Source organism: Drosophila gunungcola, unplaced genomic scaffold, assembly GCF_025200985.1.
Source record: "Drosophila gunungcola strain Sukarami unplaced genomic scaffold, Dgunungcola_SK_2 000001F, whole genome shotgun sequence".
In the NCBI taxonomy this organism is placed as follows: Eukaryota; Metazoa; Arthropoda; class Insecta; order Diptera; family Drosophilidae; genus Drosophila; species Drosophila gunungcola.
The window spans coordinates 680075-698408 of NW_026453197.1; the positions used below are offsets into that span (position 1 = coordinate 680075).

The 18334-nt window shown below is 37.1% G+C and overlaps 1 protein-coding gene across 1 annotated transcript; it reads left to right on the forward strand.

The window, feature by feature from the left end:
• Positions 1–1844: 1844 nt before the first annotated feature.
• On the forward strand, positions 1845–15892 carry LOC128261913 (homeotic protein caudal). The gene is made up of 2 exons (XM_052995852.1): positions 1845–3025; positions 14628–15892. The coding sequence occupies exons 1-2, from the start codon at positions 2212–2214 to the stop codon at positions 15107–15109; spliced, it is 1296 nt and encodes a 431-aa protein (XP_052851812.1). The 5' UTR covers positions 1845–2211; the 3' UTR covers positions 15110–15892.
• Positions 15893–18334: the final 2442 nt, after the last annotated feature.

Here is an 18334-nt window from a genome sequence, read left to right on the forward strand (position 1 = left end):
AGCGTTAATAAGTGAGTTTTAAGTACCTCCTTCGCGAGGCCTACTGCCTCGATTGCTTCTGTTCTGTTCCGTGTCCTTTTCAGGGATCTTGGCTTTGTTTTCCATCCATTATGTCAGCTGCATTCATTTCTAATTATTTGACGACAACCATCTCGGAAATCAATGAATGTATTTTTTATAGATCTATGTAGGCTAAGAATTACTGGAACTGTCTGGTATTATTCAATCGGCGTGAGCTTGGCCTCTTGTCGGGGATTACAATTGGGATTAGCGCGGGAGTTGAGTTTTATGGAGAGAATTTAATAAGAATGGCAACGAAAAGGTTTTATTGAGATACGTTTGAGTTAAGGGCTTAGGAAGTTACAAATTTATAAATATATGTTTATTGCGTTTTAGTAATAATATTTAAATAGAAATAATATTATCCATTTAAATTTAATTTAAAATATTTTTCACAACCTGCTGTGGTAACTGTATTTTATAAACGTCAACTTTTCATATTCATAATTTTTTAACGGCTGAGAACAATAAGTATTCTCATAAAATAATGGTTTAATTATTTGAAATAAATGTAATAGTCCAATGATAGAAATGTATGTGTGTCAGCCCTCATTTAAATTAATTAGTTTATTACGTATTTCATTTTATAATTATTATAACTAGAGCTATTGCCTTCATACATTATTAGCCATTTAATTATTAAACATGTATAAAATATTATATTACTTTATAAACTTTTTGGATTCATTTTATTCTTATATTTATAGTAAGTATGATAAATTGTTTCACAAAAAATCTGAAATATGTTTGTTTTTTTTTTTCAAGGAATAGTTTGAACTCAAATGAAGAGTTAAAAATTACTAAAAAGCTGAAAAAGCTGTGCATCTAAAGTGTGAAAACCTGTCAAAATGTATATATTACAAAATTTTACAAAATTTTACAAAATTTTACAAAATTGTATTTAATGGAAAACAAAGTCTTTAAAAATAAATATATATATATATTTGCCCTTTCTTTTTTTTGTTAACATTTTTAAATTATATAAAATATAGGTAATTCATGTAACACCTTATCAAAGCCAGTCTTCTTCCGCTTTCCTTGTATTCGCGCCAATTTAATATCATTGCTTACATTGGCAATTATGACTATTCCTTTACAACTGTAGCTATGGTGTTATAACTATGTACATATATATCGGGGCGCCCATATAAACGACAATTGCTTTGCAAACAACAAGTATCTGGACAATGGAGCTCTAACCACATGAAATGTGTTCTAACTATATGGCTAACCAATGTATGGAGAATAAAATCTGGATGGTAAAACAATGATTGTTCTCCAGATGGAGCTGTATCCCATGTTACGACCGTGGAAACATCATTTTACAGCCACTAATTGCATAATACACGCACCTATATCCACGCAATTACTTAATTAGCCAACGGCAATTGCAATTAAAGTACGTACAAATCGAAAGCGGGCCATAAAGGAAAAGGGGTTTTTCTTGGCCAAGAAATTACGACAAATTGCCTACCTGGCTCAAAGGGGCGTGGCCTACCTGCCCGCCAGCCATCGCAAAGCGGTAAGAAAGAGACGGAGTACTATCAAGAAAGAGACGGTCGGTCATACACAAGCCATCTTGAATTTTGAATGCGCAACGGAAATGAGGGTTAAAATATGCCCCCTAATGGGAGTTTCCATTGGCGAGAAAGAGATAACCATTGTGTGCTGCTCAGCGGTGGTTGTTTTTGTTTGAGCCTCTCTGCCTGTTTATCTGATTCCGTTGCTTTTGGTTTTTTATCAGTCGAGTTTGCTTTACCTTTTCAGTACGTTTTCGACTTGCGTACTGACTTGACGTCGCAACGGAATACCAACGGAATAATATCCAAAAGGAAAAAAAAAACAGTTAGTACCCGATTCAAAATTTGCATCGCGTGAGTGGGTGCTACGAAAATTAGTGCTTCGAAAAAGTATCGATATCGTGTGTGATTGTGTGGCTTAAAAAAAAACGCATCACCAGCCAAGTGATAGCTGTAAAAATTGACAAAGCAAAATATATATAACCCAACCAAAACTCTAGAAAATGTGCAATTAAAACATTGGCTTGCAAGTGTAGAGACAACGAGCTTAAGTAAGGGATTATCTGCATAAGTTGGAAAGAAGGATTATCTTCAATAAGCGGCGGACCTTCCAGCTAGTATAACCTCAAAAATGGTTTCGCACTATTACAATACACTGCCCTACACGCAAAAGCATACGGCTGCGAATCTGGCCTATGCCTCGGCGGCGGGTCAACCGTGGAACTGGACATCCAACTATCACCACACGCCGCCAAACCATCAGTTCCTGGGCGATGTGGACTCGTCGCATGCCGCCCACCATGCGGCCGCTGCCCACCAGATGTACTACAACTCCCATCACATGTTCCATTCGGCGGCGGCGGCCAGTGCCGGGGATTGGCATTCACCCGCTTCCAGTACGGCGGCGGCGGACAACTTTGTCCAGAATGTGCCCACATCGGCGCACCAGCTGATGCAGCAGCATCACCAGCACAGCCACCATCATGCCCATGCCTCGAGCAGCTCCGCCAGTTCTGGCAGCAGCAGTAGTGGTGCCCCAGGTGCACCCCAGCTTAATGAGACCAACAGCAGTAGCATTGGCGGCGGAGGAGGAGGTGGTGGTGGTGGTGGAGCCACTGATGGAGGACCTGGTTCCGTGCCATCCAACCACCAGCAGCAGCATATCGCCGAGGGTCTGCCTTCGCCTCCAATCACCGTCTCCGGTTCGGAGATCTCGAGTCCCGGGGCACCAACTTCCGCTTCGTCGCCGCATCACCATTTGACGCACCATCTGAGTGCCGTCGCTGGCAACAACATAAATAGTCCATCCACCCACAATAACAACAACAACAATAACAACTCGGTGAGCAACAACAATAACAACAACAACAATAGGACATCGCCATCGAAGCCACAATATTACGAATGGATGAAGAAGCCCGCCTATCCAGCGCAACCACAGCCAGGTGAGAGTTTTTCAAGATCTTGATATTGGGGAATTTACTTGATATGGTATGGGCTTTTTAAGGATAAAAAAGGATGAAATTATCCAATATTGGATAATGAGGAATCTTTGAGGAGATAAAATAAGTTTTGAAAGGAACAAGAAGTTAACATATCCATGTTTCCCCTATAAATTGAAAGAGCTATTTTAGTCCATACTTGCGCATTTTTAACTATATTAAATATTATATAATTTAAAAACTAGGTTTGTTTATATAATAAAATTTTAATAGAGTCATGACCATAACTTTAAAGCAAAACTTATCGCCTAGATCCAATTCTGAGGGTATTATGCTTTCTAACACAACGATCTTACTTAAAGAAGTTTTAATAGATTTCCAGGAAAAGAATAACTTAGTGAAAAATATCACTGGGTTTGCCACAAGGAAGTTACTGGGTAATGGCTTTACCTTAAAACGACTGTACAATCATGTATTTCTTGGTAAAACTTAAATTTAAAAAAGAGTTGAAACTTATTCAACATGGTGTTAATCAACATTTTTTGTGTACGCAACTTAGTCACTCCGATCAATATGCGTATAACTGAAATTGGTGTGACCTTCGATACCTTCTTCGCAGCTTTTTTGGGTTTCTCCCGCATAAGACTCGTCACATTTCGAGCTTCGAAGATTTCATATTCCCCAGCACAGTGCCATTGCATTGTCTTCCCGTCAAGCTCGTGCTGTTCGCGCTTTTCTTCCTACGGCATTTTATAAGAAATCGGTTACCTGCCGCGGATCCAAGTCCAATGGCCAATTAGCTCATAAAAATCAAATTCTGTTCGAGCTCCAGTTTTATGGTATTCAGTTGGGGTCGAGAGATCCCCGATTCGACGCGACGCCTTGATTTATGGGCATGCCCTTACACTAGCCGATTGAGTGTTTGTGTTTGTTTGACTCTGTCTCGGTTGCTTCTATTGACTAATTTTGTATCGTAAATCAATTTTACTATAAAAAATTTCTAAATGGTTTGATCAATTTTTTCAAAACCAAAACAATATAATGGAAAACCCAAAACAAAGTGGATGACTCGAAAGAGAAGAAATGTAGCATTCCTTCATCTTTAAAAGATTTGAGAGATCAGAAGCGATCTCACAGCAATTAGCATTGTGTGGAGTGCCTAATTGGGGTTTTTTTTTAAGTGTGTAGTAATTCGAGATTTGTTTCTATTTGATTTCTTGAAAACATATTATAACAATGACCAATGGTATTTGGTACATTTTTTCATTAAAATCGTTTGACTTATTATTTTTTATTGTAAGATAAAGTGAGCCCATGATTGTGTTATTCTTTTTAACATGTTTTTTTTAATTTAATAGAAAATTAAATTTTAAAAAATTTTAAGATGCAAGGACTTGTTTTTTCTCCCATTTATTTAAAGTTATTTTTTTTGCCGCGTTTCGTTCAAATTTTGTTCCATTAATTTCGTTTTCTTTTCGGTGTGTAAAAACCTTTAAAGCAACAAAACAAAAAAGCAATGCAAATGTCAATGCAGCGATCACAAACACAAGAAGGGAATAAACACTCACACATTTGCTTACGATTTATGACCCCGGGCGCATGTCAAGAAAAAGAAAACGACGACGACGATATCGACAATATCGCCGATATCCATTAAGCCCATAAAATCTGTTGGTATGCAATTAACGTTTATTGCCGTCGCCCGTTGCTGGCGTTGCGGCTTAATCCAGCTGGTCAAGCCGCCAAGGCAACTTATTTATTATTCAAAAACCCCTCACTTGTTTGGGTATTATCTTTTTGGCGGTACAGTAAAGGATCAGTTATAATTTGTACTCTTTTTGAATTAAATAAATTTTTCGTTTATTGGTATAGAGACTAAAAAGCTTTAAAAAAAAAATAGTATGTAAAACTAAAAATTTCATATACTGTTTACAGACAATTTCAATCAGGAGCGATCTCACAGTAATTAGCATTGTGTGTAGTGCCTTGTTGGAATTTTTTTTTAAAGTGTGGAGATAAAGTGAGCTCATGATTGTGTTATAATTTTAAAATTTTTATTTATTTTAATAGATTTATTTAAATTTTAATAAAGATGCAAGGACTTGCTTTTCCTCCATTTTATTTAAGAGTTTTTTTTTTGCCGCGTTTCGTAAAAAATTGTTTTCGAATATTTTCGTTTCTTTTCGTTATCCTTACCTTGTTCCCACCGATTACAATTCTAAATATAAAGTTTAGGGCATAAGTTGTGTTTTTTGATAGTCGCGAATTCATGATAAAATTATCATGCTTTTATAAACTCAATTTTATACTAAACAAAAAACCTTTTTCACAACTAAAATTTTTTGCCGTTTAATAATGATTGCATAGATTTGATCGTAAATGTCGCTATTTAGTTTTTATTGGAAGTAATACTAATTTTTATTGTTTTATGGCCCTATATTGTTTTAATCAATATGCCCGTCGCAAACGCAACGGAATCGCTTATCAAAAATGCTTTTGACGTTTTAGATAACACGAAACCAACTCTTTTTTTTGTGGCCACGTTTCCATATCACTTGGTACATTATTGAAGCAACAGAAAATAGAACTCGTAACCATATAGAAAATAGTACGGAACAGAACGACGGTGAGTGGGGGGATGGGAACCCAGGACTTATTGACAGGGCGGGCGTTTATTTGATTCCCCCTCGCTAATCTAATCGCAAAACCTGCCAGAACCACCAGCCATTGAAACAAAAGTACAAGGCATCTGGATCCACCGACAATTGTGGTTGCCGTTTTATTGCCACACCCCAAAAGTTGAAGTGGGACGTTAACGTGCTCTGCCACATGCCTTACAAACAAAAAAAAATGAAACTTTTATAATTCTATTAAAAATCACGAAATGTTAGTCATCGCGGTAATAGCGCTTATAGAGTGAACGCTGGGAAACAAAACCTTAGGAATGCATTTGTTGCAGTTCAAAATACATAATTTTTCAAAAGAATGGTTTTTAAAACAATGTTAATTTTAAGAACATCGAAAATAAGTATTGTAGCTACGATTGGTTCTCATTATTTTCGTAATCGTAAAACATTGCAATCCTATTTTAATCTTATAAATTGCAAAGGTATCACTTTAAAACCAATTATAGAATTATTTGCTACCCATAATAATTTATTATCGTTATAATTTCTCGTTGGGAATAATTGTATCTACCAGCCTTAGGAGTTCTTATTGGGATTGTCTGTAGATTTTCAGCATTGCCCGTGTTGGGACATAAAAAAGTAATGCCACCTGACACATTGAGATTTAATGTGTCAATATGCACAGAAAATTTATATCTAGCCACATAAATAATAGAAAACAGAAAGGGAAAACAAAAGAGAAAAGAAGAGAAAGAATATATGGCAAGGCTTGGATTTATATTGATTTCCCCAGCGCATCTAAAAATGTTGTAATATTTCAACGATATGAATAGGATACATTTGTGGTCTGATTTTGGGGCTGGTCTCTGGCTTGGGGCCCAAGATAAGCTATTAAAAATGGCCACTAACTGCAGTCGAACTATGGTTCGTTTTCGTTATCAGCACTATCAATGTTTGCCGATGACAGTTACCCTTCCATAGTTTTTTATTTTTCGCCCCCTCCCACGTATCAAAAATGAAGTCAAATTTTGGTTCGTACTGCTCTATATGGAGTGTGCGTTTGGTTCGATGATTGACATGATGGGATTAGCATAGAACTCGCTGGATATGTCCCTTTCTATATGTCACGGACTTGTTACCATTGTGTCATTTACTTTGGGCTTAGTTGCTCAAATACGAAACAAAATCATGTTTGGGTGTTCTCTGTGTTATTTGTATTGGCTCTGATATTGGTAATAACCAGAATTTTTAGTCTTGTTGCTTCCAAAGCCCTATACACACAGTCATACAGGCAAACATATATATTTTATATAGGTCTTCACCTTTATATACGTTGTTCGATTTATTTTGATATACCATTCGAGGTGTATCGACTTTATATTGGAGGCGCCCGGGATTTAAAAAGCTTATTTTGGAGTTACGGCAAGCTTACTCAATAAAGTGATACATTAAAATGGTAACTGTTCGAAATGGGGGTAACCAAAATGTGTGAGGCAAAGTATATATTGTCACAATTGATTTCGATAGTGTTGAATAAAATTAAATTAAAGTTAAATTTTAATTTAAAAAACTCAATAGAAAAAAACATTTTTGTCCAAGTTTCTTTGAAAGGAGTGTAGTTCCTTATCAGTTTCTGTATAGAACTACATCTATAATTAACTATAATAATGTTTCGTTAAACTAAACACCCTTTGCCTTTTCACACCAAAGTAATTTTTATAATTGAAATCGAATAACCTTTTCCCTCCTTTTGAAACTATCTTTTACCCAGTCCTGCCTCAAGTTATTTTATCAATAAAAGTAAACAGCAAAGAGAGAAAGAGACCCCAGAAATTGTAAATTATAGCTTACGTTTCCTGTTCAGCCATAAACCATAATATCATAATGGACGAGAAGTGCCAGGTCGAGCTGTATACTACGATATATGTAGTCCATATAGGGGAACCGGGGCAAAAGACTTTTGTTTGGGGGGACACAGATTGGCCAAGCGACAGGGAAATCCGATTGTCAATCAAAATTCGTCCGGGCTAAATTATGACAACAAAAAAGTGAGTGCGATGATGATGGTTCGGATGACACCTGCTTATGTCTCAGGCCATGGTAAACCGATTGAATGATTGACCGATTGAAGGGGGTAAAACGAGGGGCAAGCCACGCAAAATCTGATTTCATTTCGAGTTGTTTGGCGATTCTTTTTATGAGGTGACAACATTTACGATACGGTAGCAAAAGACGGAAAGAAAGATTTGCAATTCCCCATATACTCATATATGGCCGGTGGCCAACGTTAATCGCTTAACAATACAATAAAGTAGCAATAATTATAAAAAACTAAATTAAACGCCCCCGCCATCGTATAATGACCCATAACCATGAATGAACGAATGAATGAGAATATATATGATTGCCATATTTGTGATTTTTATGCCCGACTTTGATTAGGATGATTATAGGCTTGATGAGCTTGGTTGGATTACGATTGCCTACGATGGGACTCTAGGTTGGATTGTATTTCTGAGTAGTATATTTCCATGATTTTGTTTGCCCCTTGCAACGTTAACGTTTGCTCAGTTTCACCTCAGAGTTTAAACAAATATTGTTGCACACTGACCCGAAGCGTTTGCCTGGGCTAACCCACTGAGATAAGGGTGAATCGGTGGCGGGGGGATCCCTAGAAAATTTATAGTTTGCTTCCTCGGCCAGAGCCGTAAGAATTTATTGCATATTATTTTGCTTAATAGTTTTATGAAGCGCAAATATGCTTTCAATTATGTGGGTTCCATTGGAAATACAATTGTTTATTGGGGTTTTTTTTGTGGTCAATAGTAAGCGAACTGATTTTGATAGACTTTTATATTTGTGGTTGTTATACATTTCTTTCAAATAAGCTTCGGTTTTTATCTTAATTGATTGCCATAGCCGTTTTATAAATATTTTGGTAAGATTGAAAAGAAACATGTGATAGAAAAGACATTCCAATAAGTTTTCTAAATAATTAAATATATTTCAACTGTTATTAATTTTGATGAACTAATAGAATCTAATCTAATATATAATTCTTGTAAAATCCCCATCCAATCGCAGACCTGTGCAGCTCGCCGAACTTAGAGGATCTGAGTGAATTGCTGGACGCAAGCGGTAGGAGGCATATCCATTCCACGGATACTCATTTCTTTTCCATTTTAACTAAGAAACCTATAGTTAACTTTCCATTTTTTTTGTCTCTAATGCAATTTTTGTGTTTTTCGTTTGCTGCATGCAATTATTTTGGGTTGATTTTGGGTTGGGGGGATATCATAAAGATGCCCCTCTACCTTCTCATATTCCTCCAAATCATATAGCCATAAATTATATTGCATGCGTCGTCGTCGTGGCGAATAATTAACGAACATTTGAAAATAATTTTTTGTGGCCTAAAGAAACACCCCATCCCTTCTCCTTTTATACTCTCCACCTTTTGAGCTCTGTATATTTCCCTGCATTTTTTCTATTGCCTGACTTGGAGTATTTATGGCTTTAATGGCGTCTCATTCAGGCCATAAGCAGGCCGATGGCTGCCATTTTTTCTGGCCGTATTGGCCACTCTTTCGTCTCGCTTGCTCTACCTCTTATTTTTCTTTCTGTTTAAGCCATAAATAAAACGAGCTCTGAGTCAGACTTGGAATTAAAGTTGCTGATGGGAGTGGACGGTTTTTGGAGCCATCGCTGCCATTGGCGTGCTATGAGGTTGCGTGTCGCATATATATGTAGCATATGTATATACGTATATCTGAACACGTACGAGCGGCATTCGTTTGTTGCACGCGATCTGATAATATTATTATTTCCACTCCGACTCGAATTTTTACCCCATCTTCTTGCATTTTATATGGCTGCGTGCCAGGGTGATCAAAGGGGGAGGGCTTATACATATCTGGGATTGGTCTCCAAAAAGAGGGTACAACTGAAGGAAGAACTCACATTTGCATATGTCTGCATGCCATATAAAGTGTTTGCATGTCGCATGTTTCATGTTTGATGGTGGCCATTTTGAATTTATTTTTCTTACACGGGCTTTATTTAATATGTGTGTTTGTAGCTTGGTTATTTATTAACCGGTCCATAAGCCAACTTGAATTTCTTGGCTATAATTTCAAGCAATTTACTTAATTGCATAATCGAATAATGATTTTATCTGGTCTTTATGTGGCCGAAGAAACTTTTTAAGTGAAAACGACTATCGGATTGTAAGTTTTGCGCAATTAACACAGCGTTTTGCTCTTTGTTTTAACATTTGTGTTTCATTCTTGTTAACACAAACGAAAGTTCTGTCTGAAAGGTTTTTTAGTTTCTCTAAATGGCTTTATTTGTGTTTTTCAAGAGCACGCAAAATGGGTAAAACCATTATTTTGATATCATAAATTTAACCAAACAATTCCCTTTGCAAAACAAGCAGAGAGTTAATTTACAATTCCCAAAAACCGAATCGAAATCTCGTCGTAACCCCTTTATAACCCCACCCTTCCCCAAGGACCGGATACCGTTATCGTAGTAGGCTCTACTAACCCAGAAAAGGAGGAAAAAGGAAAAATAAACGTCAAATCGAATCAAATGATTTTATGATGTAATTTGAGCTAATATTTACGATATAAGAGCAGCTAAAACAGCAGCAAAATGCCAAATAAATGTTATTGTTATATTGTCGCTTGGGTGGTGAGAGACAAACAAACCTATATATAAACCAGATGCGCCCCCTTCCCCCTTATCCCACATTTATGACGCTGGAAAACGGAAAGGAAAATGCCAAAACAAAACCAGTGCAAAAAAGAAATAGCCAAGCAAAGAAAATCCCCAAATATTTCGCAAAAGACTTTAAGTTGGATGAAAACAGGGGGGAAGTTCTACCTAAAGGGGGTGTTAAAAATTCAAGTGTGGCGGCTTGTGTGCCCAAATCTCTGGAGTGCCATTGATGAAATTGCTCTTTCCGTTGGCTTTCGTTGACTTCTCTTTGCCACACAACTTTGCCTGCAAGCTTTAATCTTTAACCACAAAAACGTTTAAATTCGAGCAGACCTATCTCTTGTGGAAGTCAGGTAACAAATGTCTCCCAATAGATTTTCATGGGTTGGACAAGAGACGACAAACCGAAAGGAAGATGTCACAGGGGGTGCTCAACACTCAGTGACAAATTAACGCCCAGCGGGGGTGGCGAAAAAAACCACCACGCCTAGATACAATAAGCCACAACATCTGAAGACCCTCCACCAGTGACCGTAACTAACCGCAATGGTAACATCGGTAACATCAGTTATTTAACTTCAACTGCCCTTGTCCTTGGCCACTGATTTTTCCCCAGGGGGCGGACCACATAATTGCCCGGCAATCAACAGCTGTTCTAATAGGGAAAATACCAGACCTCAACCTGATATAATTTATTACCCAAGTGATCTTTACTCGTGCTCTATTTATGTTGTGTTTGATATTATAGAATCGCTTTTCACTGTTTACACGTTTTTCTTTGTCGGCATTTGAAGTTATGTATTCTACATCCCATAGGCCAATTGACTCGATTGTTGGTAGGATTGTTGGTGTTTAGCCAGGAATTATTGAATGCACTGAGATTTCTTTGAGGTTTTACCATAAGAAATCAAAAAAAGCTTATGAAGAATTTCGTATAAGATATATTTACCTAAAAGCTTAATAACTAATTGGAAGAACGTCTGTTTTTCTTTTACTAATATCATGATATAGTAGTATAGTTAGGTAATACACCAACCCTTTCCTTTGCCATTTAAATGTTTTCGCACAGTGCTGACTTCTTCAGCAACGATCGATAGGAAACCCGCAGAAACCAATCAGCCTATAAACACCTCCCTTCGAGAACCCATACAATATACGCACTCGATGAGTGAAGAACAACCATTAAAGCTTATCTGGACAAATGTTCAACGATTTACCCCCGGGGCCTCAAACTCTACAGTTTGTAACTCCAGCGATATTGATACAGACCTCAACTGGGATTAGGAGGTGCGTATGGTCTCCACCCTTTAGAAGTTTGCCGACGGGTAAAGCCAACTAACTAATCTATCATTACATGTGATGGAGGAAGGCAGTATAGTGCAAACAAACGCCAGTCAATAGCATTAACAGTTCAAAATCAAACTTTCAATTAGGCAGCGCTACATATAGAGGAATATATCGAGTGAAATGAACCCCATTCGATATAAATTACGAAGCGTACGCTCATGACGCGATGGGGCCCCAGTGACAAAGTCATAAAAAAATGTCACACCTTGACGCACAATTTTTATTTAATTGCTAATAAAATATGTTAAAGCCAAGCATTATATATAACGAATAAATATCTTGAGATATTCATATATCAGATTTTAAGTACCATTATTTACCAAAGTGACTGGGTTTTTTTTTTGTTCACCTCATCTCCGTTGTGTTTTTGTGTTTTTGCCATTCATTCACAATCTTATCTTCGAGGGGAAGGGAAAATAGAAGATCTTAGTAGGATCTTAGTGGTTCAGACAATGGAGCATTAGCATTAGGATCAACTTGATCCACATTCATGGCGTTTGTCCTGTCCTGGTTTATTAACGCAATAAAACACTCAGTACGGCTGGATAGTGGCTGTATAGTTGTGCATATAATACGTCTACGATTTATTAGATTATGGCCGTGAAGGTCAGCGGTGCCAGGCACCCGTGAACCACCCAACCACCCTTCGAAGCATGTGCTCCAGTTTGCCCCTAATTCCGTGCGGATTTTCTCTTGTTTGTGCTCCGTTTTCAGGTGTGAGAAATTGGAACCTCCAAGTGGTAACCAGATAAAGCCGCGCAGTGTGTGTTTGTCTGTCTTAGACAGAGATAACGCAGACTCTGGGAGGTTGTTCTGTGCTTTTCTGATCGGATGATGGTGAAAATGAGGTCGAAATTTAATTTAATTTAATTTAGGGAGTTTTCCCTTGTGTCTATTTTTCAGATGATATTCTATCAGAGGCACTTAAATATTAGTTTAATATTTATAATGAGTTTTGAAAAAACAGTATTTCAAAATTTAAAATTGAGAACATAATTGTTTTTTTAACCTATTACATTTTCAACTCTTTATATTTCTTAATTCAATCAGCTTTCCAAACTTTTGTAGATTATTCTAGTATCATTTATTCTTGCTTATCAACAACCATTTTACGTAACTTCGTCTGCATTTTTTAAAATAGATCCATCTTACTCATACATACATAGTTATGTACATAGTTTACCTCACATTGCGAAATCATCCGAAAATATGTTTTATATTCTACAATTTGCTCAGTATATCCCCAAAGCTGATAATATTGTTGTTTTAATTTAGTTTTCTTTTTATATTTGTGCACTTCCTCAAATCCGTCAAGTCTGTCTAAACAAGTTATTTTTCTGTGCGAGTTGGATTGTTCTGAGAGCTCACTTTATCAGTAGATTTGAGGCCCAAGAACACACGCGCAAGAAGATTTTCCCAACAAAAAGTACTAAAAAATGGCAAAGGCAGATTTATAATGTGAAGCGAAAAAGAACTAGATTATGGGTGTGTGCTTAACAGGGTTTTAACATTATTCTTCAGCTGAGTTCTTTTTTATACGATTGCCACATAAGACTAAGCAAATGAGAAGCCACAACGAAAGCAATAAATTCACGTCTAAATAAAGTGTAAAGAATAAATAGAAGAGTGAGAGAGATAAGAGGGCTAAAGAAATGGTTTTTGAAAAACTGAGCTTTGGGTCGAGCATTAATGTGAATAATTTATATTCCGATAAACCAACTATTCCGATAAAAAGCTATTTTGTTTTTTTTTTTAAATACCCTCACAAATTCTATTAAAATAGCTTTGTTTAATAATAATTTAATTTGCTAGACTTGAAGATGATACTACGATTGTTTTACCTCACAATGGCCATATATCATTTATCGTAGGGCATCTTTAGGTCTCTAACACCTACTCTTTGCACTCTGTTCTTTCCTCTTTCCTTTCCTTTCCCTTCTCTCTATCTCTTGCCATAACTGTTGAACTTTATCATCTGTGAAAATATTTGTTTGTTTGCCTATTTGCTCAATTTTAATTGTGAGAACACTACGGTATCGTTGTACATAAAAAATTAGAGCAAAATCCCCGAGCCGAAATGCTGTTTGCTTTAAAATATTTCCCGCTGGTGTGGGTGTGTTTATCACGTAGGCAGACTGTGCCACGATCCCGTGGCCTTTTTCATGCCTTTGCAGCTCATCTCCTCCGTTGTCTGGTGTTTTTCTATTCTCTGTGTTTGCGTCTTCTGTCATTTATTTGAATTTTGATTGACTAATTGCGCAGCTCAGCGCCATATTTCTTGTTCTACAACTCTACGATTCTACGGAGAATCGTAACTCCCAGTGCTGTCGGCTCTTTGTGCATTATTTTTTATGTTTACCGCTTCGACTTGAGGTTGCTCCAATCACATTGTACAGCTTATACAGCATGTGACAGCCTTCTATGGCTATCATAATTTAAATATTGTCAGCTATTATAACGAGATGATCTGGGGAAGGAACATGTTTGTCCACCAGACGCCAGTCACTCCACTCAGTTGACACCCATTTTAACCGGGATTGAGGCAGCCTGGCAACTTGCCTAATTGGCCAAGAGTCACGGCCCTCTGACGACAAAAAATCGCACAAGATCTTGAATGATTTTTTTTTACTTTATCTTAACGTGGTGTTTTTATAACAACTACATTTATTTTATAAAACTTTAATTTGGGGTCATTGCAAACAATGGTTATTTATATTTTGCTTTAAGTTTTGAAAACCATTTTTTTTAAAATTTGGAATCCAATTTTTTTAATTATTAGTTGATGTTTTAATTTTTTTTTTTTACAGGATCAAATAATAAATATTTAGCTATAAACATTCGCATGGTTTAGTTTAATTTTTGAATGACTTTTTTATTCTCAACTAATTAGTTATAACTTTTATCTACCGTAGGAAAAACACGCACCAAGGACAAGTATCGAGTGGTTTACACCGATTTCCAGCGCCTGGAACTGGAGAAGGAGTACTGCACGTCTCGCTACATCACCATCCGGCGCAAGAGCGAGTTGGCTCAGACGCTGTCGCTGTCGGAGCGTCAGGTGAAGATCTGGTTCCAGAATCGTCGCGCCAAGGAGCGCAAACAGAACAAGAAGGGCAGCGATCCGAACGTGATGGGGGTGGGTGTGCAGCATGCGGATTATAGCCAACTGTTGGATGCTAAGGCGAAATTGGAGCCGGGCCTACATCTGCCCCATTCGCTGGCCCACTCGATGAACCCAATGGCGGCGATGAATATACCCGCAATGCGACTGCATCCGCACCTGGCAGCCCACAGTCACTCGCTGGCGGCGGCGGCGGCGCATTCACACCAGCTGCAGCAGCAGCACAGTGCACAGATGTCTGCTGCGGCGGCAGTTGGAACGCTTTCGATGTGACACGATCATCATTCCTGTTACGGGAGCGGCGGCAACAACAGCGATAATAACGGTTACATGGAGCCGCAGCATTCGCTGCTGGTGGAAGAAAGCGATGGAGGACCCTACAGTGCTCCCGCTCTCAGCTTGGACTTGGCTTAACCCTTAGGTCGCGCAGTCAGACTGTTTCGACCAAACCGAGAAAATAAGCTCCCAATAAAATGGAGGAGGACTTGACGGCCGTGGCACCTTGAATATTGCACGTTGTTAATTTTTGTGATTGTATATTCCTGGTTTAAACACCGCATGGCCCCTCCCAGCTTAAAAGTCCCAATTTTGTATTATGTTTGTTTTTTGTTCAACGTAATTTAAAGTAAATGTTTAGATCGTAAGTTGTGGCCCTTAAGTTGCCGACGAAAAACAAAAATACAATTCAAACCAGCCGTCCCAGCCGTTAAAAGAAGTTATTCCCAGCAACTTAAATAACTTTAGTACAAGCAATTAATTTTAGAGCGCTACTTGATTCTTCAGCCCATGTAAATATCTACATAAAAAGAGTTTAACGTTTATTACTTTAATATATCGTAATAACAATTAGCCATAGTTTAATCTAGCTGTACTAAATGTAAATGTATTGCATTTTTCGAGCACAAAAGCAAAATTACCATATTAATAAATATTTTTAACGTATTCATCCACAGTTTTCCTTAGTTCAATTTTGGCGGCAATTAATTTATATCTTGTGAATGTATGTGTGTATATGTGCTTAGATATTTTAATAAAATATGAACAACAAAAACACAATTGATGGGAACTCTAATTTGTGATTGGGTTAACAAGGGTTAAAGTTCACAGCTACGCTCCACCTACCAAAAGCAATAACCATAGTGGCAAACGTCAATCAATTAATTGCCTCTCCTCTTTGCCCACGCCTTCGCCTCTCCACTCAGCCATTATTTTTATTGATAATACAGTTGGCTCGCTCGCACTTTCGCATATCGACGGTTGTCAGTGGCAAGATTGCATTTTGTTTGCAATTATGGTTATAAAACGTCAATTAAATGCGTTTGGCTATTTGATGTTCCCTGTTGAAATTCCCGGACAAGAAAAATAATATCCGTTTAAGAGGATTTTTCGAAAGGCTCGACCAATAAAAATTTACAATGGATTAGGCAAATTAATGTGATAATGGTAAATAAATTTAAAACAAGAAAGTTAGAAAAGTATAGAATATATTTCTTTACAGTTTTATAAGCTTTAAGATAATCTTGGAGAGAAGCTTGCCGCGCAGTGGTGAAGATCTTTTTGCCCACATAAAGTATTAGCAAACGATTTAGTTATGGCCTGTATGTCCGATTCTAAGCAAACAAGTCCCTCAGCTAACTGAGTGGAACTTTACCAAAACCATAACAAAGTTTTTTGAATTTACTCGAGTAAAACTTACACTTTTCGAAATAGGTAAAAAAAGTGTTTACAAATTGGAGAGCTAAATAGTAAACGTAGCTACCATAGGAACCATCGTTAAATTTTTATGAAAATCTTAGAAAACCCGTTTTCAATTAGAGTAATAATATTCTCCCTAATCATATTTAAGTTGATATATGTTCCCATATATTACTTATATAGAAACTGGCGGGCTAAGTACATTAATACATTTTGTTATAATTGTATGGGTATAAAATGAAATGAATCTTATTGTTAGTGTTGTTTTGAATACTATTATAATATGTTCTTTAATTATAACAATTAAAATTAAAAAGTTATCAACCGTATTAAGGTTTAGATTTTAAAAGCACAACAATAAACGGAAATATAATATTTCTATTAATAATATTTCATTAAAATTAAATAAAACTGAAAAAAACACTTTTTGATTGAATCTTTAAATCCTTCGAAAACCGTTTTTTTTTTATATATTTTTTTAGATACAATCAGATTATGTTAAACTATGTTATGTTAAATTTGAGTTAAGCAGAACTCTTAATACTCTCTTAATACTAAATAATTGGATACGAATATAAGTATTATCATGAACTAAGGGTGTCATAATTTCAAATCGGCTGTATGGAAAATCCTTAAAAGTAATACTGAGAGTAAAGATCTTCAAAGGCTATACCTTGAATGCAACATATTAAAATTTAAATTTAAATTTATTACCAGTACATAGGTAATATTTGTAGGTACAATTTATATTGGCAATAAATGGAACCTTCATTAAAATCCCAGTCGCACTATGTAGAATGCAAAGGAACAAACCCATTGACTTGTCGCCCGTCACAACAAACAGGGCGATCTGAAGTGCCAGACGATAGGAGCATATAGTACACATCTAGCACTTATAGTCTAGTTCACTATAGTATAGCAGTTTTACCCTGGCTGGGGCTCTTGAGGGTTGATTTATAGGGCTTGCGATTAGCAGAATCGGAAATGTCAAAGCCGATGCGAAGAGAAATATACAACCTGTCCAGATTTTGATACAACGCGTTTCCAAGCGAAGAGAACTGGGAACCGTGACTGAGTCAGAAAACGTTTTAAGATTAAAACAGCGTCAGGGTTTTATTTTATTTCGCACCGAAAATATTTTGACTTTTATGTAAGCGAAGATGCAAAAAAAAAAAAAAAACCCCCGGGGAGACCAGTAACCAGAAATAAAACAAAAAAAATGAAAAATATACCCCCAGATAAAGGAAGTGGACGACGTTTTCACACCTACACGCTAAAAAAAAGATATACCAAATTGGGAGCGGACAACTGCAGTGTGTGTTTGCATTTGTTTCTGTTACGCCAAATGCACATGTCGAGAGATCGGCAGATATATTTAGGTATTTATGTATATGTATGTTCTCCGATTTGGTGGAACTCCGTCGCTCAACCCGTTCCATTAAACCCGTTGCATTCTGGTCGCTGGCCTTTGGTCATCCTGGCGTAACGAAATGGTTTTTTGACTCTTGCCGACGCCTCTTGTTGTCGTATACCCTCTATTTTTCATGGCTACTGCATTACACATGCCGCTGCCAAAATTACGCCGAATTCACAGCTTATGTTTTGAGTCAGCCATTTCTTTTCCAAACATGTCCTGGACATTCTCAAAAATGGATAAAATGCATCACGCAATCGGGCATCTCTCACTCAGCCGGTTGATTTATGGTTTGATGTATCTGGTTTCATGGGAAGGCAGTTGCCCAATGGCGCGGAGGGGATCGGGATCCGGATCATAGCGAATGGGGACCATAAAACGTACGGAGC